The sequence below is a fragment of the Notamacropus eugenii genome, chromosome 4 (assembly GCF_028372415.1).
Source record: "Notamacropus eugenii isolate mMacEug1 chromosome 4, mMacEug1.pri_v2, whole genome shotgun sequence".
NCBI lineage: Eukaryota > Metazoa > Chordata > Mammalia > Diprotodontia > Macropodidae > Notamacropus > Notamacropus eugenii.
In genome coordinates this window covers 216,748,480-216,771,744 of record NC_092875.1, presented here as the reverse complement: position 1 = coordinate 216,771,744, position 23,265 = coordinate 216,748,480, and the positions used below count along the sequence as shown (strand labels likewise).

General features: G+C 36.4%; 1 protein-coding gene across 1 annotated transcript in view; it reads right to left on the bottom strand.

Annotated features, from left to right (window-relative positions):
* Window positions 1-565: 565 nt before the first annotated feature.
* CD226 (CD226 molecule) overlaps window positions 566-23,265 on the bottom strand; it is a 114,045-nt gene continuing 91,345 nt past the window's right edge. Inside the window, exons 4-6 of the mRNA XM_072604126.1 lie at window positions 12,762-12,858; window positions 11,081-11,123; window positions 566-6,858 (exon numbers count right to left, since the gene is read on the bottom strand). Coding sequence (XP_072460227.1) covers window positions 6,748-6,858; window positions 11,081-11,123; window positions 12,762-12,858 — 251 coding nt within the window. The 3' untranslated portion in view covers window positions 566-6,747. The remainder of the gene's footprint in view (window positions 6,859-11,080; window positions 11,124-12,761; window positions 12,859-23,265) is intronic.

Genomic DNA, 23,265 nt, shown 5'->3' with positions numbered 1-23,265 from the left:
ATTAAGTACACTATCTCTGGGATAGATCAAAATCAGGTATTGTATTTTGCAGATGAAGATACTAAAGTCCAGAGAAGTGATGACTGAGATGAAATTGTGGTTTTAGGGAAAAAAACAGCCTCCAATTATTTTATGCAGAGACTTAGTTATGAAGGTCAAGACCATCTTTATGTCTAATAATTACTGAACTAATTGTTTCTTAACCCTTCTGTAGGAGAAAAACTAAAACATAAGCTTTAGGACATACTTAGTGCGAATCTATATGCTATAAAAAACCTTGTTGAACTTGCAAATTAAAAGTATAAAATGTATCCAAAAAAGACATTTGGAACACTGTAAAATTTCATCAATTTGGAACCTACTTGATATATATCAAAATGTTTGTAACAGTAGTTTTGTGGTAACAAAGAACTGGAAACAAACTAGATGTCCATTGATTAGGTAACTTTTAAAGAAGTTCTGTTATATAAATTAAATTACACTCAGGAGCCAACTCATATCAGTTCAGAGAGCCTATTATTAAAATTTTAGCAAGAGCATTTACACCTAAGAAATCGGCAAACACTACAAACCAAAGATTGATTTATTGTCTTGTTGATTGTCTGGGCTTAAGAAACTGATGGAAAAAATGTTAATAATGCAGATTAAATTTTAAAGAGTGTGTTGTGCACATTTTTTTTTTAGGAAATCCAGTTGTTAAATTCCAGAACATCCCCAAATGTAATAGAATATCACTGTGCAGTAAGAATCAATGAACATGATGGAAATTGTTCAAGGAACTTATACAATGTGACATAAGCAGAACCAGGAAACATCTATCTATCTGTCTATCTATCTATCTATCTATCTATCTATCTATCTATCTATCTATCTATCTATACACATACATATGCACACATAGATACACAGATACATGTGTGTGCATATGTATGTACATGTATGTATGCACGTGTGTGTATATATATATTAATGCATATGAAAATACAATAACCACAATACAATTGAAGATTAATGCTATGAAATTAGAAAGTACAAGTATGACCTCAAAGAAAAGATATAAGAAGACATCTCCTCCATCATCCACTCCTGTGAAGAGGTGGAAGATACACAGGTATGGGATAATGCACACAAAACCAATAGTTTTATGCATATGTATATAAGCATGTGTATTTATATGTATATATATATGCATATATACACATAGATATAAAGATAGTTGTTCTTTGGGGAGTTTAATTGGTGCAGTACTAAATAAGTAAATCATCAATTTATATAGTACAATCACTTTATTATATTGGTACAACTTACCCATGAACAAGAATTATTTCTCCAATTACTTAGGACTGTCTTTATTTCTGGAAAGAGTGTTTTGTAGTAAATTTACATAGTCCTGGATGAATCTTGTTAGATATATATCAAAGATTTTAGAGTTTCTAGTTATTTTTAATGGAATTTCTCTAACTTTTTGCCAGGTTATATATAGGACTAGTGATGATTTATTGGTGGCAATTTATTTTATGTCTTGAAATCTTGCTAATTATTATTTCACTTAATTTTACTTGACTTTCTAGTGTTCCCTAACTACATCATCTGCAAAAATCATAATTTTTTTTCTTTTTCCCTATGTTTATTCCTTCAATTTCTAGTTATTGTTTGATTACCATAGTTAGAATTTCTAGCATTATGTTAAATAGCTTTTGTGATAGTGGGCACCATTCTTTACTCCTGATCTTGTTGGAAATGCATCTAACTTTATAACAAACAATATTTGTTGTTGAATTTAAATAAATACTATTATATTAATAAAAATCATTTACTCCTATTATTTCTAGAATTAATGGAAATGAATGCTGGATTTTGTAAAAAAAAAATCCATTTGGTATCTATTAATATAATAATTTTTATTATTCATTAAATTTGTCTACTTTGTGTTGAAGCAACCCTGAATTCCTGATGTGAACCCAACTTGGTCATAATATAAAATCTTTGTAAGAATTTGCTATATCCAACTTACTAATAGTTTATTTAAAATTCTCACATCAATATTCATTAGGGATATTGATTGGTAGTTTTCTTTCCCTGCTTTGTCTCTCCCTGATTTAGGTGTCAAGACTTTGCATCATAGAAACAGATTGGAAGGGTGTCTTAGTTTCTTATTATTATAAACATTTCGTGTAATACTGGAATTAATTACTCTTTAAATATTTGATAGAACTACCTTCAGAAACTTCCTGGCACAACATAGATGGTGATACAGCAACTTCAGTTTTTCAGCCAGCCTTACTGGCTGGGTCTATATTTAATCTCAGGGATCAAATTCTCAAATACTCAAATGGACCTGTGATTACATTAATTTGGAAGTTCCCTTTAGTGATACACATTGCAACTTAACCACAGCTGTTCATCTTGTCTTACTCTTGTCTGTGCTCTCTCATAAGTTCACTAGAGGTCCACCTAACATGCTGGATACCTTTCTCACTTCCTTCTCACAAAAGGAGGGTATCAACAGAGATTCTGGCAATACACTTTTATTTCTTATTCTTGCCATTTGGTTAGCTCATCTCTTCCTATTATACAATTCCTTGACAAAACCTTTTTTTTCCTTTCCTTATTTGGGGTTTTAAATATCAAAATATAAAATCTGTTGCCAATAACTAGCTCACATTCCCTATACCACAGTGAATTCAACTTCACTTCTCAATGCATTCATAGATTCAAAATTAAAAAAAAAAAAACTAGAACACTCCCTTATGGTTACAATAGCCTCCAACCATCTCTTAGTCTCCATCTGGATCCCTTCCAGATCTTCACATAAAGGAGGGGAAAATTCTGACCACCGTTCATGGAAAAGAATAGTTAGAAAAGGAGTATTTTTCCTTTTACAGACACATAAGCTAAAATGGGAGAGCGTGAAAAAAAAAAAAGACAGGGTTTTTCCATTCTGGTCTTGGGCTCATAGACTTGGAAGGAAATCAGCTTCCTCATCTTACCACAAAGAGAAAAAGGCAGTCATTAAAAGTCTTCAAGGAGTTTACATTTTATCAGCATGTACATATTAGTTTTATGGAGAAAAATAAAGAGGGGTTCTTTATATGTACTCTCTTTGCATGACTAACACCATCTTTAAACTAGCTGCCATTTCAGTTCAAAATAAGCAGTTGCATTCATCCCCTACTCCATGTCAATGATTTTTCCCTTCCTCAGTTTCCCCAAAATAATAACCAAAAAGAAAAACCAGGTTTCCCTCCTCCCCTCATCCAGGTCCATGAGAGATAAGTAAGTATCTATTCTGATTCCAAAACCCAGACTGACTATTTTTTTTCTTCTTACTTTCATGCTACATACAGATAGGACAGAGCATGCTGAGTTAGTTCACTTAGCTCCAGAGAAAATTTATCAGGAAACTAACTGCTTCCTGACATAGCTTATAATAACAATAAATTTTACCTAGCTGATCTATACCTTAAAATTGTGAATTCTACTCACTTGATTGCAACAGTAATATAAATAAATACAAAGTCATTTGGGAGATCCTCCTAGCTAGGAATGAGTTGGAGAAATCAGGAAATTTGTATGTAGAAGTGGTGCTTTAGATGACTGTGGTAGGAAACTGCTGTTTATCCTTCCTTCTCAAAGAGGACCATGACATCAGGAAGTTGATGCCATGCCATGCAAGTGAATTGGATTTAAGTGAGGGAGGGCTGTTCAATGCAACCAGCCTCACTTTTTCCTCCAGAGCCATCTGGGTCCAGTGGACACATATGGCTCAGGATAACTGGAGATGGCCCAGGATGGCCTTTTCAAGCTAAGGTCTTTAACAAAGCTCAGTTTGACTGAGGCAATGCCCATTCAGTGATTCAGTCTTAATTTTAAAAAAAATGGGGCAATGACCTCTTTAAAAAAAATTAGATCTGGAAGAGAAAGACCCTCAGGGTTTTGAGCCAAACCAGAAACAGAAACAATTGCTATTTTCTTTCATTCTGAGCCAGTCAGGGCCCAAACAGTGACCAAGCAGGGCTTGGTCTGGGACCAGAGTGAGTTGGGGTTAAGGTTGATCTTAAAGAGAAAAAACAAAAATGTTCAGAGATTAAAATTTAGATTTTCTTTGGGCCGAGCACCAGTCAGTAAGGGTATGATATGACGAAAGAAGAAAGGAAAAGGAAAGGAAAAACAAAAGAAAGAATGCCATATTGCCCACCTGGGAAACTAGGGAGTCTGTGAAGGAAAAATGAGGAGGAAGGTTTGGAGGGCAATCAGTTCAAAAGTATAGAATTGGAAAATAGAGTAGTATTAGTGAAAAACAGCAATAAAGCCAGTATGGCTGAAACACAAGAGTCCATGAAAAAGAGTAATATATAATATGATGAAAAAGGTACCTTGGACCAGGTTGTAAAACGCCTTGAATGTCAGGGGAGTTAATATTTGATCCTAGAGATTAAAAGGCAATCACTTTAGTCTACTGAATGGGAGAGTGAAATCATCAGACAAGATGATGACTCATATATCACATATGTACATACTTAATCCCCAAAAGGAGACATACAGTGGTCACTTCTAGAGAATGGCTTGAAATAGATATAAAAACATTCAAAGCAGCAATGAAAAAATTAAGACCTTTTCAAATATTCTGGCCTATCATGGAAGCTGCAATAGACATTTGAAGCAAAACCATTAGCAAAAGCAGTGAAGAGCAATGATTTCTAGATCTATTGAACATTGCATGTAATAATTATTCTTTTAGATGGAATTTGCCTCTCTCTGAGGGGAAGCTAGGTGGTGTGGTGGATAGAGCACCAGTGCAGGAGTCAGGAGGACCTGAGTTCAAATCTCACCTCAGACACTTGACACTCACTAGCTGTGTGACCTTGAGCTAGTCACTTAACCCCAATTGCCTCATCCTGGGTCATCTCCAGTCATCCTGATAAGTATCTGGTCACTGGATTCAGATGGCTCTGGAGGAAAAGTGAGGCTGGTAATCTGCACAGCCCTCCCTCACTCAAAACAAAGTCAAGTACTAGTCATGTCATTATTTCTCTGATGGCATGGTCTTCTTCAGCAACAAAGGACGAACACACACATGCCTCTCTCTGAATTTTTTTTCAAGACACATCCATTTTATTTCTCACTTCCATTGATCAGAGAAATTTTGGTTGTCAGGATTGGCCTGAAAGTGATTTTTCTTACCTTCCTTAAAAACTAAGAAATAATCATTCACTATTTAAAATGAAATCAAGCTTCATTAAACACGTTTCATCTCAATAAATCCTATCTGGCCAACCACAGTTGTGAAACAGCTAACAGAATGAGCCACAATCTTATAAACTATAGGTTCTATTTCTTTAACTAAACTTTTTGGAGAGCACTTTATTAATCTAATAAAATATAATCCAACAATTTAAGAAGTGCCATGGCATAATGGATAGAGAGCTGACTTCAGAGATAGGCATAGATAGGTTCAAGTCTCATTCTAATAATTACTTGATCCCTGGACAAGTCACTTAACTTCTCAGTGCTCTAGCCAACTCCCCAATACTATTAAGTTACAGAGAAAGTATAATCTGCATTGATTTCTTTATCCAGGAGTTCCCTATATGTGGGAAAGTAACATGTTCAGTCCTTATTAGATTGTAAGCACCTTGAGGACAAGGAGTTTCTTATTTGTATTGCCAGTGTTTAGCATAGTGGCTAGAACATAGCAACCACTTTAAAAATGTTTATTGATGATTAACCATAACATATCCTATAGCAATAACATTGGGACCTGTTCAACAGAGGATATACCTATCCCTTGACATATGAAGTCATATGATAAGAGATTTCAAGGTAGAAGAAACCACAGAGGTCATTAATATAACTCTCTTATTTTAGAGATGGGAAAATTGAAACCCTTGTCCATGATCACATATATTGAATGTGGCATGTCTAGACATTGAACCTAGATTTTTATAGCTAGGGCTTTTCCCATTGTACCACACTGTTTCCCTTAACTGTATAAAGTGAACACTGATTATATATCCTTCACTTGCTGAGCCACACACGACATTTTTTGTTGTTCTGTTTTGTTTTGTGGGGTTTTTTTAATGCTTCCAACAAGCCTAGACTCGATGTATGGTCGGGAACCAGGAAGGGCTGTCATATTGCTCTGAGCAAAGAATAAAAGAGTTTTCATTTGGGGGTTCCTCACCCATAACTCTAACTATTCATATAGTGTCCTATTCTTGTTCTCAGTTGACTGTCAACTAATGTCTTACTAATGTATTACATAATAATTAAGGAATATTTGATACTTAAATGGGAGCTCTTGAAGAAAATCCAAAGAAATAAAAATATAATGATGGAATGAGGAGAAAAAGTTAATATTTTGGGATGGAAAACAGAAGTTACAGAAAGAGGTACACCATGGCATATGTAGAGAGAAAGGAAAGGCTGCCTCACATCATCTCTTCTTTTTTCAGTCATCTATGCATTCCACTTTCAGCAGTACAAGGCTTAGAAGGGCAAGTCCTTGAAATGACTGACTAAACTATTGCAATGACTTTCAAGAGGGAGAGGGATAATCTATGGGATGTCATCATACCTCCCTCTTCCCACTTATTTTACCAGTCTCTCAGATAGTTACTTGATTATGTAGTCTTCCATGAATAAAACAAATTCAATCAAAATGGATCTGTGAATACAGAGGAGGAACTGTCTAAAGACAATATGCATTTGATTTTATGTGCTTGCTTGGATCAAATGGAAGAATTGTTATCTTGGATTTGGTCTTTGAGAGAAGACAGGACAGTTGACATAAATATCTTCTTCTTTGTAGCATTCAGTTTCATCAGGAATCACACTTCTGCCATAGTTTTTAGATGTCTAGAAAAAGAAGTAGGAAAGAATTTCAGAAAAGTAATTGCTTTAATTTCAGTGGTTATTAGAAATACATATTATACATGAGCTCTGATGGCCTTCACCCATTGTCAGCACAAGAAGCCAAAGCCCTATTGACTCTACAAGGCACTTCTAGTGTCTTATGTCAAGTGAATTATCAGTGTCCGTAAAAAACTTCTATGTGAAAATACATTCTCAATATGAAAACCTAAGTTTGAAGTGAAATACAACAGATGACCAGGCTGTCAATAAATTGAGAGTGCTGATAGCCTCTGAAGTCGCTTCCAGCTCCAAATCTACAAACCCATTCCTTGGAAAGGATAGGGTGATCTAGAGAGCAGAAAGTCTTTCAGGATAAGGGAATGATGGAAAGAACTATAAAAGAAACTTTCCTTTCACTTTCATGGCCTCATAAACACTGTCATTTTAACCCCCAATAATTTTCCAGTATGTGAATGGATGTATACGTATACAATATGCATATGTGTACAAGTATATTCTATATATGTGTATATTTACATAGATACGTGTGTCTGTATCTAATCACTTCCATCAGAAAAGTTCCTCATAGTTAATTCATAAAAGTCTCACCAAGTAACATAGTAAAATACACGCACATAAATACACACACATATGCATATATTGTATATAACTTAATGTGTATATATGATATAACATAATTATGAGTTAGAATGATTAATTATTAGATATATTCATTATTTACATTAAATCTTATATGAGATCTTATGTATTATCTATATATATATATGAGGGGGGGTATAAAATAACCAGCCTCACTAAGTATAAAGAGTCATTTTAGCAGTACATTGGCCACTTGACAAATTCTTTAGAAATAAAAGCCTATGGAACAAGAAAAGGACAAAAATCCCCTCAGTTCAATGTGACTCAAGAATCACATAGCTTCTAGTCCACCTAAAACATCCAAATGGGAGCTTGGCATAGTGGCTGGAGAGCTAGACAAGAACACCAGGGTTCACATCCCATCTATGATACTCACTCTGTGACCCTGGGTAAATCATCTAAACTTTCAATGCCCCCCAAAATTAAGACTACAGCTAGAAAGTACTCTTTATCCCCAATATTTACAATAGGTTTGGTTTGGATTGTTAACATGATCCAAACACATTATATATATATATATATATATATATATATATATATATATATATATATATATATATATATATATATATATATATATATACACACACACACACACATATATACACACATACATATACACATACATACATAGATATAAATGTTCATATCATTGTATTTAAGCTTTTCTCCCTCAGTCTCTTCCTTTAAAACCCTGAACAGGAATTCTAACTTTCTCTGTTCAAATACTGATAAAAATATAAAGTGTGTCCTTTCATTTTGTATATTTTATAAACAATATATGAAAATTAAGGATCCTAGATGTAGCCAAGAAACACTTCGGCAATTCTAATACTAGTCTCAGGAAGCAAATAAAATTATTTCTATTAAATTTTGTTTTAATGTACCAAGCAAGCAAAATGATCAATTGTATGTGTGTATATAAAGTCTCTGATGGTGGTTCAATTAATTTTCACTTGGACTGAAATTTAATAAGATAGTTTTTAAATTGTTTCAAGTTATAATGTTGTCAATCTAGTAGTTCAAGTGATTGCAATACTTTTTATCAACAGTGAAACATTTTAGACTAATTTATCAAAATAATTAACTCAAATCTTCATGTAGCTTTCCATTCATTATAGATAGCATATAAGGCAAGATGGGGTAGTAGAGGAAGCATAGAAAGAGAACTGGCCTTGGAATCCGATAGGTCTTAAGAGTAAGTCCTAGCTCTGCCTCTTTGTAGCCATGTAACCGCAAGCAAGTCACATTATCCCTCTCCTCAGTTTCTTTATCTACAAAATGCAGATTAAATCATTTGTACTTTAATATTGGTCACAGGGTTATGAAGAAAGCTTTTATGTGTGTGTGAGTGAGAAAATGCTACTGTGACCTATTTTTCTGCTGAATAGGTGAGTTAGGAAAGTTATTTTCTAAAGCAATTTAGAAAGGATTTTTTGAGTTCAAATGAATGAATGAGTTTTATTGCATCCTTCAGTTTTAAGTTTGGGGGGGTTTTTTCCCAGTATTCAATACAGGTTATCTGATTGGCCATTCCCAAAGAAAAAGACATAGAATTCATAAGTCAAAGAATAGATGGCAATTGAGTAGCCATAGTAGCTAGCGTTAAATAACTCATTAATTTTGAATAACAGTTTTAACATTTCCCTAGTGTTCCAAAGAAGCCAAATTGTATTCTTGCTAGAAATCTTTAAATCATTTTGGTTCTATTTTTTTTCTGGTGACCTCTCTTATCTGCTTGCAAAGGTCAAGAAATATCCTTGAAACAAATTATCACTATGCAGTTGTATAATCAAACTCCACTGACTTCCAGAGATAAATCCAACTGAAGTGCCATCCCACCTCCAACTCAGAGCAAAAGCATTTCGAAAGCTTTATATATGCTAAGAGAATAGAGAGCAATGAGTTGCTGCTATCTTAAAAACCAGTCATTTCTCAACCTATCCTATCGCAGACTGGTTACCATTTATTTAAATTTCCTTTTAGATACCAATGTAAATAGACAGACAGACAGACAGATAGATAGATGTGATATACATATATACATAATACATGTTATATAAATATAAAATATAGAGATATATGCCTATGAAAAGAAAGGGACAGAAAGAAAAAAGAGAGAGAGAGGGAAGGAAAGTGAGGGTGAAGGATGGAGAGGGAGAGAAAAACAGAGAGAGAGAGAGAGAGAGAACACTATAACTAATAAAGAGCTGGCTTCAGAACCAGGAAGATCTGAGATCAAGTCCCACCTTAGAGACATAATGGCCATATTACTATGGGGACGTCACTTAACATTTCAGTCCCCAAGGTAGCTTTCTAAGACTAAAAATAATGGAGAAGGTCCTTGTATTTATTGACAGAGGAAATTTTCTCTTGGAAAGGTTCCTGTACTAATGAAGCCAGAGTTCCAGTTCCTAAACTAATAAGCCTTAACTGTTTTGTTTGGGGTTTTCATTTGGGATAGGGGAAGGGAAGACTGGGCATGGATGGTAGGTCAGAGGCCATTCATGGGCCAACACTAACACTGTCCCACAGAGAAGCTTAAACATCCTTCATTTTTTTTCAAATTGGGTCAGCCTGCCTGTTCACCACTCCTAGGGGGTAACAATATTATATCAAGCTTAGTGTGGATAGGCTGATGGGCTTTTAGTCCTACTGGAGCTCAGAACTCCTCACCCCAATAATTCACCATCCTCATCCTTCCAGGAGCAGGACTACAAACATCAACCAACGAGTTTATCTTAATTTTTTTCCCCCAAGGTCTGCAAGCAGTATGTGATTAAAGGTTACTCTTAATCTCCAGCAAAATTCTAATCACTTGGGAATAATAAAAAGGAGTTGAGAAACCTAAAAAGGAATATAAAGCTATAATGTACACATGAGAATTTACTAATTTGAAAGCGCCTGGTAAAGTAGCATAATAAATAACTGGCTTTTATATAGGCTTTTCCTTACTATAACCTTAGAAGATATGATAAGACACCCCTATTTACAAATGAAGGATCTAAGTGTCAGATAGTGACTGTTCTATACATGCACGCACACACACACACACACACACACACACACACACACACACACACACACACACACACAGGTAGTAACTAGCAGAGAAGAGATTTGCAACCCACATCTTCTAATTACAAATCCAGTGTTCTCTCTGTGTGTCACATTGTCTCTGTATTTGTTTATAGAGCATATTATGTTATTTTCAGTGACAATGTATTGTTAATATTGAATAGAAATGATTTCTTTACTAGTATTAACATAACAAAATCTATTATAGAAGGTTACCAATGTTAGGAGACCAATTTTATAATGTCAATCAAAAAATCAGGTACATGGATATGTGAAACTAGCTGAAGTCAATTGAGGGCATTAGCAATGACCAGGTCACATAGGAATAAAATCAAGATTAAGTACTACAAAAAGTGCTTTTAATATAAAATCAACAGCACGCACATGCACACACACACGCACGCACACACACACACACACATACATGCACAGAAAAAGTTATCAGAAGAATGCTGTCCAAAATAAACTCATCCTTGAGAAACCTTACCTGGGACTGAGTATCCCACAGTGCCTTAGACACCCTCTTCCTCCTGGAAATCCACATTTAACAGAGTTGTTAGGACAAGTCATGGTATGTGATCCAGTCTTAAAAACCACTTACCCTCTTCTTTTGGCATCCTGATCATTAGTGCCATCTTTAGCACATATTAGTTGTGTGACCCTAAGAAAGTAACTTAACATCTCTGTTCTCTAAGCATCTCTCTAAGAATATAAGCTGAAGAAAAGATGCTGACCTGCTCTGCTATATGCTAACCAGGGAGCTCCTTACACTGATGAAACCATAGATCTAGGACCCATCCCTATTATAGAGTAATACTAACAATGATTTTATTCCAACTGAGAAGAATAAAATAGAAAATGTGCTAATACAGAAAGAATTTACATTAGATGTAAGAAGGAACAGAGGGGGAAATTCCTTTCTTAGAAATGACAAAAATTATAAGAGGTATCCTGTATCAGAAATGAATGGCTTAAAGGAAAAAGACTGGTGTAATACTTTAAAAAGCACTGAACTTAGAAATCAGGAACTTTGTGTTCAAACCACACCTCTTACAGTTACTAGCTAGCTGCTTCACTACGGAAAAGTCCCAAGGTCTCTGAGCCTCAATTTCTTTACCTGTAAGACAGAAATTAAAACTCACTAGGTTAACTTTCTGTGTAAATGTGATATATTGCTATTACTACTACATTTTGAACCTCTAAAGGCCTTCAAAGTATAGCATAAGTTCTGCTTTTACCTAAGTGCCTCCCAATTACTTTATATGAGTTTTATATGTACTTATATATGAACATGTCCCTCCAAATAGGAAGAGGGGAGGAACTTCATTTTTTTCTCTTTGTCTCTAGCATCTAACACAATGCCTGGTTCCTACTAAGTGCTTAATAAATACTTCTTGATTGATTGATGTACCAGCAGATGATGAATAAGATGAACAAGTACATAATTCTATGAGAAATTTAATCTCTAAATAAGGCAATATATATCTTTGTACTTAATGACTTCAATTAAAATGTGGGTGCAAGAGAGAGTGGCAAAAACTGTGTTGTAATACATAGATTCAAGAAAGGGCAAATCACTAAACTGCCCTGGGGCTCAGCTTCCTTTCTGATCTGTAGAATTTTAACATGTCCATTTAGAGCATCACATAACTAACTGCCCCTTATGACTAGAAAATAAAAACAAGATCTTTTGCTCTATACTATTCCAAGAGTCTACCAAATGGGTATGTTGAACTTTTTCTGCCTCCTACCACTAGCATCCCTCTCCTATTTTCTCCTCTGGTCTGCCTCAGGTCACACGCTGCCATCATCTTGACTCCAGAAATTTATCTTCTGATTATTTCCTCTTGACTCCAGAACAAGTAGAAGGAAACAGAAAGGCATGGTTTCTGCCAGTAATTTAGTTAGAACCCAAAAGATCACATAGGAATGGGCAGACTACTAACTTGGACAATTATTAAATATCCTAATGGAGGTTTCTTTTTCACCATCACCACCACTGATGTTCTTCATTTCTCCATTTCCCTACCTCCATCATAATTTGTAGGAACAGTGAAAGAAATAAAGATAACAGCTGAGGAACTTTGACAGACTCAGTATATGGGATACAGTTATTGTTAACATCAGACTTCAAGCGGACAAGGGTTTCGATTAGCAAATATGCTTACCTGCAACAGAAACTGATGAAGATGATAGATATCGCAAGAATTAAGACTAAAGCTGCCCCTCCAACCATGAAGAAAACAATCTGATAGTCTGTTTTTTCTGAAAGGAGAACAATTCAGGGGATTAGAAAAGAAAACTATGTGCAAACTAATTTCTGCATAATAGCTAGTACTTACGTTATACTTTAAGGTTGGTAAAGTGCTTTTCACATGTTATCACTTGATCCTCATACCAATGCTGTGAGGTAGATAATATTATTATCTTCATTTTAAAGATGAGGAAACTGTAGCAGAGAGATCAGATGACTTACCCGTGGTCACACAGCTAGGAAGCTAGGAAGAACTCGGGTCATCCTGACTCCAAGTCCAGCGTTGTATCCACTGTGCCCCTAACTGCCTCAGATGGCACAAGCCAGTGTGCGCAAACTACCTTAACTAGCTATATGGTTGTAAACAAAAACAAAAAAACAGTATATTGAGTAACAATCATGCTAAAGTTAATAATAAGAAACTTTTTGTTCTTCATGATGCTCCCAAAGTTAGACAGATGTTATAGTCATATCTGAATCTTCATGACCCTATATGGGTTTTTCTTGACAAAGACATTGGAGTGGTTTTTCATTTTCTTCTCTCAGAGATTAAGGAAGAGTTAAGTGACTTGCCCAGGGTCATACAGCTAATGAGTGTCTGAGGCCATATTTGAACTCAGGTCTTTCTGACTCGAGGCCCAGCGTTCTCTCCACTGAGGCACCTAGCCACCTCTAGATAGACAGACCCTGTGCCATTTCCCCCACACAATTACAGTATCTTTTATGGGAAAAGTCACTGTCAAAATAACACTGAGATAACAATGATACAATAACAGCTAATATTTATAAAGCACTTACTACGTTCTAGGCACTGGGCTAAGCACTTTACAATTATTATCTCATCTGATCCTTATAACAACCCTGGGTGGTAGGTACTATAATTATCCCCTTTTTACAGATAGAGAAAATGAGAAAAATACAAGTTAAGACTTGCCCAGAGTCACACAACTAGGAAGTGTCTGAGGCGAAATCTGAACTCAGATCTTTTCAACCCCAGTCCCAGGGCTTTATTCATTACATCACCTAGTTGCCAGATGAAGATGAAATCATTTTTTAAGTACTCGAGGAATCAAATACATAGACACACACACACACGCTCAGCATACACACACACACCTGAAAACATAATTTGTTATATGCAAGCAAAACTTTTTTTAAAGAAGCTCTCCAGGTGATTTGAACAGATGACAATAAGTTTGAACAGAGATTTCTACTCTACCCTTAATCTTGTCATGAAAAGGATGCAGGACAAGGACTCAGAAAAACTAAGCTTTAGTTTGTTTAGCTCTACTGCTAACTATGTAACCCTAGCTGAGTCTTGACACTCGTACTTCAGTTTCTCCATCTGTTAAAGACATTTGCCCACTGACACCTGGCAGACTTTAAGCCTGACTGAATGCAAGTGGATAATCTAATCCTGCCTGGAATTGACATGAAGCTGGGGAGATATTGTATTCCTGCATTGTCCTTACTTTTGGTGGCAATTTCCTATAGTCAAAAGGTTTGTAAGCTTAACACTAGATCTATTCAATTATAGATTATGGATAGGGGAACATCCGAGGTTGTCTAAAATTAAGCTATTAGGCATAGGACTTTAGACCAACAACATTAAGGTCCTTTAATTCTTAGTAATACTGTGGAGACAATTAGGTCAAGAGCTTGTGAAGTCAGCAACATAAATATTATCTGTGTCTCAGTTGGTTAATGTTTAAAAAAAAAATTCTTTTGAGGTCCATATTGTAAATGCTTTAAAAAGATGTGTCACCTGACCGTAAGTTTGAATTGCTTTATCTGTTACAAACTGTGTTAAAAATAAATTAAAAAATAAAATAAAATAAGGACATTTGACAAACCTTCCTTCCTACAGCTCAAAATGTTCTAATGATCTGAGATAATACATTTAAAAGTACTTTACAAAGCGTGGAAATTTGAACCATTATTATTATCACCTTACCTTTGGGCAAGCAATTTTGCAGAACCCCAAAGTAAACTCCTGTCGGGCAGCATATATGCCCCAAGTGAAAGGTAAGAAAACTCTCAACCAAGTTTCCATCCCTTCTGGAAAGCTGTGCCATTATACTAATAGCTAGATATCTTCCTAATGGTTTCCAGATTTTATTTCTATCATCCATCTTTTGACACCTGAAAAATCCTAATTTCATCTGATTCCTTCATTTCAGTCAGTCAGGTACTCATTGTCTTGTATTCCCAATCAACCATTCTGGCTGGGGAATTTTCCTTTATATTTTTGATATAAAATAAAAACTAATACTTTGGACTTCTCTTTTTGTTTTACAAGTATTGTTAACAGTAAGAAATTGAGTAAATAAGAACAGAGTTCAGTCTCTGATGAGCAAAAATGATGAAAAAAAGTGATATGCTTCATTGTGGTATGAGTGGTTTCTATCATGGGATGGGATTGTTGACAGGAAGCAAATAAACAAGAATTGACATTTCAAAATAAGGGCAAGCTCCCTCAAAATGGTTTTAGTGTCACCTCCTGCCACTTCCAGATGGGATCTACCCTTTCCTATTCTCAGGCCACAATAATAATATAACATTTTATTCCAGAGCTTCCCTAATAAATAAAGGGACTTCCTGAATCTCATCCTAAATGCTGTGGAAGCCTGAAGGTGATGAAATCTCAGCAACAGAAACTCAGCCTGACATCCTCAAGAAGCTGATAATCATGGAGGGTAGGGGAATGCATGGATACCAAGGACTCTTGCAGGCTTTTTCATCTGCCCTTAGCTCCAAAGTGACCTTTTTTTTTTCTTAAAGATATGGTAATGACAGATTTTCATCTATTTGAAAAGCATGAACTGATTATCTACTTCGTGGAAGGCATTATGCTGTAAACTCTGAGGTATATGTTGTTGTTCAGTCACTTTTCAATCATGTCCAACTCTTTGTGACCCCAAAATTCTTGGGGTGTTCTTGGCAAGGACATTATAAAAGTTCACCATTTTCTTCTCCAACTCATTTTACAGATAAAGAAACTGGGGTATACAGGGTTAAATAACTTGCCAAGGGTTGCACAGCTAGTGTCTGAGGCCAGATTTGAATTCAGGAAGACGACTGCCAGGCCTGGCACTCTATCCATTGCATCACTTAGCTCCCCCTCCAGAGTATACAAAGAATATTAATGCACAACCCTCACCCTCATGCAATTTACAGTCTCCTTTGGGAGATAACACAAGTATTAGAGAAAGTTATCTATATTTTCTTTTTCTGTGCTCTACCCAGGGCTATCCCCTATGCCTAGAACATGTTTTCTCCTAACCTCTGCTTCTCAAAATTTCTTGTTTCACTCACCATTTAGCTCAGATATTGGATCCTGCATGAGACCTTTCCTGATCCCTCAAACTGCTAGTGCCTCCCCCCAAAAAACTACCTCTGTATGTATTTTGCAGATGCTTTGCATGTGTGTGTATGTTGTCTCCTTATAGCAATATACTATACCCCAGTACCTAGCATGTTGACTGGCTCATAAGAAGAGATTAATAAAATCTTAATAATTGCTTGACTTGCAGACCAAGAGATGGTGCAGAGCGTGAGCAAATGTGTAATTAGGAAAAATTTGATAAGATTATCCAAACCAAGTCCAGATATTGCTTGGGACTCAATGACTTCAGTGTAAAAGGGAAAATGGCAAAACTATGTTAAAATATGTGATTTGGAATCAAGACATAAAAGAAGTCAACACCTATCAGAATAATCAGATGCTTCACATATTTGTGAATGTGATGAACATTTTCTTCATGAAGAGAATTAGAAAGCTCTGGATGTGGCAAGGACTGATACATATGATACAAACCAAAAAAAAAAAAAAAAAAGAAATCAAGTACCTTAGCAAAAAAAATTGTGGTAGACACAGGAGTTATTTTAGGAGTAACTGTCTCTGTGCAGTTATATTATCATCAACAGGGTAGAGCTAAGGCCAAAATCAATACTAAATTAGAAGAAAAAATAAAGATGAAGAGAAAACACTGTGCAAGATCACACATCACGGTAACTCCAATTCAGTCAATGTTTAAATGTACTGTCAACTTTGAAAAATGGGAAATGGAAAAAAAGTCAAGACTTATCATTCTTTAGAGAAGTTTAACTGGTTCAAAATAATTGCCACAATGAGGAGGCCCATGAAGGCTAAGTATGTAAATGTAATCTCCTTCACAACAAAAAAGAAATGGCAATCAAAACCAGCCTCTGTTTATAACATCAACTCATTTGGAAAATATTAAAAAGAGGAAGATGACTCACAAAATTAGGAAATGAGAAAAGAAAGAGATTGGAATGAGGCTAAGTGAGATCATCTCCAAAACGTTGATAGATAAAATTAAGAGAAAGGAACATAGATGTAAAATGTAACATTTTCCAGTATTTTTAAGCAATCTACCTTCATTTGTGATAATGATGGAACCTCTACATTTGTACTTTATCACCATAGTCCCTGATGTACCATGTGAGGAGGCAGAAATGGTAGTTGCTGTAAGATGCTGAAATGGGAAAGAGTGGCTAGACTTTACCAAATATATAAAAAAAAAAAATGCATATGACAGTAACACCTAATCTGGAGCAGCAATGTCAAACCCCTATTTCCCTATTTGAAACCCCTAGTCAGAATTATAGAGTGTGGCTACTACTAGGGGGCCCTGAGGGAATACAGGCATTCTTTCTAAAGCTATAACTTTAGAGTTCCCACCAGTGTGCTCCACCCAATGATAATCAATTGACATCAGTTAACCAGCCAGACATAATTAGCCTTCAGTCATGGATATTAACTAAGGCAATATATGGTAAGAATAGTTGATACAAAGCTTTCCTCCTAAACCAGGAGCATTCTTTCCCACAAGTACAGGAATAGTCTAGGAGTAAGTAAGCTCAAATATAGAGCATATATGGCAAAGGGGTAACCAACAGCTGTCTTTTTGTCCTGATTTTGAAGCCCTCATGAGGTTCCTCTTAGTCATGGAGTAATTTTCTGATGGGCTCCTAATAGTGTCTGTCCTAAGGCTGACTTTCTTTGATGTATCTAGCTTTGCTGGGCTCCTGATATAGACACTGCCAATAGTTACTGCAATTCTAAGGATATTAAGAGGATACTGAGGGGCTATCCAAATCCTCTCATTCTTCATGTTCTCCTCTCTGGTCATTGAGAAATATAGGAGCTCTAATTCACTTTTTAGCAAGCAGTTCCCTTTTAGCATCTTGACTAGAACTGTTTTCTAGATTGCAAGATATCTGAATGCTTAGATTCAGAACTTGATTGTTATGCTACAGAAATCCCATAGGGCATGAACAAGTCTCCTCATCCAAACCAACACATCTCCTTTGCAGCATCCCTTCATTTCATCCAATGTACTTTACTCTCTCTAAACTGGCTAATTAGCTTGTTTAAACAAGTTCAATGCCTTTCATTGAGTAAAACTGTTCTTACTCAGTAAAGGCATCATAGTTAAAATATCTTATCTCTTACTTTAAATAGGGGGTGTTTGGGTGGGTAGAGTGATTTATTGATTGATTCAATCCTAACCCTAACCCCTATCCTTTTATCAGAGATCTTGAAATTTTAAGAGCACGTCAGGTTCAGTTTTTAAGATATTAAAACAAGGTAAGAGTCCAAAGTAATAGATACAACTACAGACAATAGTTTATAAATAAATAGGTGAAAGAAATTATATCAGCAACTATTGATCTAGATGCTCAGGAGAGATAGTGTGGAGTAGTAGAGATTGCTGGATTAGGAATAAGAGATCTATGTTCAATTCTTGGGACTTCTTTTGTACTTAGAGTTGTGTGATCCTAGGTAAGGTTGTCTACCTCAGTTTCTTCATCCATAAAACCCAGAAAGTAGTACTTTACTACCTATCTCTTAGGATTGTGAAAAAAAGGAAAGTTTAAAGTAGCACGTAAGTGCAATCTATGTAAAATCTTTGTGTGAAGGGTCAATGTATTTTAAAAAATGTATCCTCAATGAAAATATAAGGAGATAAATAGGCTTTTGTAAAGAAATTTACATAACAGATCATATCTTTACAGTCAGAAAACTAACTGAGAGATGCAGAAAATATAGACTCTTAGTGAGTCTCATGTTCATTTGAAAAAAAAAGAATTAGAATTGATAGAACAAAATTCAGCCTTGAAAATTCTATTCACAAAAGGAATTTCTCATGTATACATTAAACTTATAAAATAGTTTATGGTGCACATGACCATAGAGCTAGTTTCTTCCAAAGAATCATTGATCTAGAGCTAAACAAAATTTCAGGAGCCATCTAATTCATCCCTCTCACTTGGCAGTTAAAGAAACTGGGGTCCAGTCTGGTTAAGTGGCTTGTTCATAATCACACAGATGGTCAACCTTGGAGGCAGCTTTTCAAACCAGGTCCTCTGACTCCAAAGTTCACTCTCTAATATCTTCCATTACAAACCTACTGTTTGTTCCCACTCCCCTAGGATGACTCCATTCTAAAATCAACTCCTTCCTTGGAACCACTATATCATAGAAAACACCCAGCAATGCTGCTTGCTTCCTTCTTTTTATCCCCAGCTCTTAGCACAGTACCTGGTGAACAGTAAGTACTTACTGGATACTCTATTTTCTATCTATTATCTATCTATTTTCTCTCTCATTCGGATCTGCTGTATGTTAACAATAAAGAAAGAATAAAACTATGTCACATGTCCTTACCTAAAGTACCTCACAGTGTGAGATAAGTGGGATAAGAGTTAAGGTTGTAAAATGTGCAACATGTGCCCATAGCTACCCATAGTAGCTATCAAAAAAAAAAAATCACAAAATCACAAAAAAATTATTTTCCCTCCCATCTTCTCTCTCAACAATTTTAAAAGAATCATCAAGATGTTTCCCTTACACAGGCATTTGTGGTGGAAGGAGGCTGAATAAAGTTGGGTTCAACAGACTTAAGTATGTGTGGGATAAAAAGACCCTTACTCAAAATCTTAAATAAATGAAGAGGTTTCTCAATAAGAACAGGAAGAAAAAGATTTATTACAGTTCTCGAGAAAGGGACATCCCTCCACCAGGTCGGGGAATCTGGTGGAAGGAGGCAACTTACAGAAATTGAAGCACAATTTTTATACCCTAACACAGAGAATCCCACCTCTCCACTATCCCACCTCTCCACTATCCCACCTCTCCATTGGCATTATGCAGGATAAATAGGAAATAATTAAAAGAAAGAAAGTACTAGAATTAAGAGGGACTAGGGAAGGTTTCCTATAGAAGGCAAGATGTTAGCTGGACTTAAAAGAAGTCAGGGAGATCAGCAGTTAGAACAGAGGAGGTAGAGCATTCCAGGCATGGTGGACAACCAGAGTAAATGCCCAAAACTGATAGATGGAGTGTCTTGTTTGTGGAACAACTAGGAGGTCAACGTCACTGGTTCAAAAACTACGTATTGGGGAGTAAGGTATAAGAAGACTGGAAAGGTAGGAGGCAGCTAGGTTTCTAAGGTTTTGAATACTGAAGAGAGCATTTTGTTTTTGTTCCTGGAGCAGCTGAATGAAGGATGGATTAGAATGGATAGAGACTTAAAGCAGGCCATCAGAAGGCTATTGCAGTAATCAAGGCCTGTGCCAAGGTAGGGGAAGCATCAGAGGAGAGAACGGAACATATTCAAGAGATATTACAAAGGTTAAATTGCCAGGCCATGGCAACAACCTGTATATGAGTGGGAAAAGATAGTAACGAATCCCTGATGATGCCAAGGTTGGGTCTAAGAGACTGGGAAGACAGTGTTGCCCTCTAGAGTAACAGGAAACATAGGAGGAGGAGAGGGTTTGGAGGCAAAGGGAGAATAATGAGTTCTGTTTTGGACGTACTGAGTTTAAGATGTCTACTGGACATCCATTTTAAATATATGAAAGGCAGTTGGAGATATGAGATTAGAGGGCAGCATAGATATTGAAAGAGAAAAGGTAGGTTTGAGAATCATCAGCATTGGGCAATTAAATCCGCATGAGCTAATGAGATCACCAAATGAAGTAGGATAGAGGGAGAAGAGAAGAGGACTCAAGATAAAACCTGAGGGACACCTACAGTTGGAAGCCTTGATCTGGAGAAGGATCCAGCAAAGGAAAACAAAAAAGAAGTGGTAATATAAGTAGGAGGAAAAACAAAAAGAGTAGCACCCTAAAAACCTAAAGAGAAGAAAGAGAGATCAAGTGTTAAAGTCTTCAGAGAGGTTAAAGAGAACAAGGATTGAGAAAACGCCATTGGATTTGGCAACTAAGAGACCATGAGTAACTTTGGAGAAAGCAGCTTCAGTGGAATAAAAAAGTAGGAAGTCAGATTGTAAGGGGGTAAGGAGAAAGTAAGAGAAGAGGAAATGGGGGCACCTATTGTAGACGGCCTTTTTGAGGAGTTTAGCTACAAGGGGCAAAAGATATATTGTGTGTGTGTGTGTGTATGTGTGTGTATGTATAGGAAGAGAATTAGTAGGGAAAGAAAGATCAAGTGAGGGTTTTTTCAGGATGAGGAGACATGGACATGTTTGTAGGCAATAGAAAATGGACCAATAGATAAAGAGATGGAAAGTAAGTAGAAATCAAGACAAAATAAAATAAGATGGAAAATGAAGATATTGGAGTGGTTTTGCACTTCCTTCTCCAGTGAATTAAAACAAACAAAGGTTAAGTGACTTGTTTAGGGTCACGCAGCCAGTAAGTATATGAGGCCAAATTCAAACACAGGTTTTCCTGACTCCAGAGTCAGGTGCTCTAGCCTCCAGTTAGTCACAGAGTGACTGTCATAATGTCTATCAATGACAGGCTTCTCTAAATGACACTACACAGAGATGTCATCATACAAGTGACAGATTGCTATAAGGCTTCTTCAGTGAAATTACTCTATTTTATGAGGCTGTCACTACATCATAAGTATCAGCCATTCATTTATCATACCATCCCCACATGTATACTCCTCTGCCACCTGTCCCACCTCCCATAGCATCATTTGCACCTACCAGCATTCTCCTACCTACATACTACCCCAACTTTTTACCTCCATGATTGCTTCCAACTCAAGTTATTCCTCTCCACCCTCCTCCAGGGCTTAGAATGACACCTGTCAGTTACCCTTCTCCAGCTGTGTCCCAAGGTAGACAACCCTCAGAGCCACCTTCCATCCCTCCTACCCAGTATACCTCTTGTGGGAGAATTGGGATGAGCAACTTGGATAAGAAAATCTGATGCCTCTTCTCCTCATCGCTTTTTTTAAAATTGAAAAACAAGCAACAAAAAAGAAACTTACAGTGATTCAAAATGGATTGATTTAAACATCCACAATAAAAAACAAAGCAAAAGAAAAATTCAGTTGGTCAGGTTACAATACGCTGTTAAATAAACAATCCAGTGAGTTTGTTTGTTTATTTTAGATAGGTGCTGCATTGTTTGTTGTCCTTTTTCGAAGAGGACCAAAATGATATCACCATGATAAAGTGAATTTTCAGTGTGTCCGACCATGGCTAATCAAACCAATACGAGCTCAGAATGCTCTACCACAGATTGGGCACAGATAGTCCATATGAATTTTTGGGGTGGATACTCCAAATTTGTGCATCCTACATTTACTTTGTGCTGTCTCAATTCTGTTTTGCTCATAGAGCACAGCACCCTTTCTGATGTGGGCACTCCATGCTGAGAGGTCCTGTGCCAGTGTCTCCCATGTTGCACAGTTAAATCCAAAGTTCTTGAGAGAGACCTTGAGAGTGTCCTTGAATCACTTCTGACCACCATGTGATCACCTGCCCCATGTGAGTTCTCCGCAAAATATTCTTTTTGGCAAGCGTATATTTTGCATTCGAACAACATGGGCAGCCCATCAGAGTTGGGCTCTCTGAAGCATAGTTTGAATGCTTGGCAGTTCAGCTCGAGCAAGGACTTCAGTGTGTGGTACCTTATCCTGCCAGGTGATCCTCAGAATCTTCCTAAGACAGTTCAAATGGAAGTGATTCAGTTTCTTGGCATGGTGCTGGTAGACTGTTCATGTTTCACAGGCATACAACGAGGTCAGCACAATGGCTCTGCAGACCTTCAGTTTGGTAGTCAGTTTAATACCTCTTCTCTCCCAAACTTTTCTTCGGAGCCTCCCAAACACTGAGCTAGCTCTGGAAATGCACGCATCAACCTCATTGTCAATGTGTACGTCCCTGAAAAGTACACTACCAAGGTAAGTGAACTTATCCACAGCATTCAAAACTTCTCCATTTGTTGTAATAGATGGTTTTTTGTATGGATGGTGTGGAGCATTTGTGTTTCCTTGGTATTACTTATTAGGCCAAGGTGCTACATATGGACAATAAGCTAGATCAATCATGTAATAGGAGTGGGACACTGGGCCAAATGTTATTTGCGAAGTTGTATAGCACTATATCAATGATCCTTCTCATTTA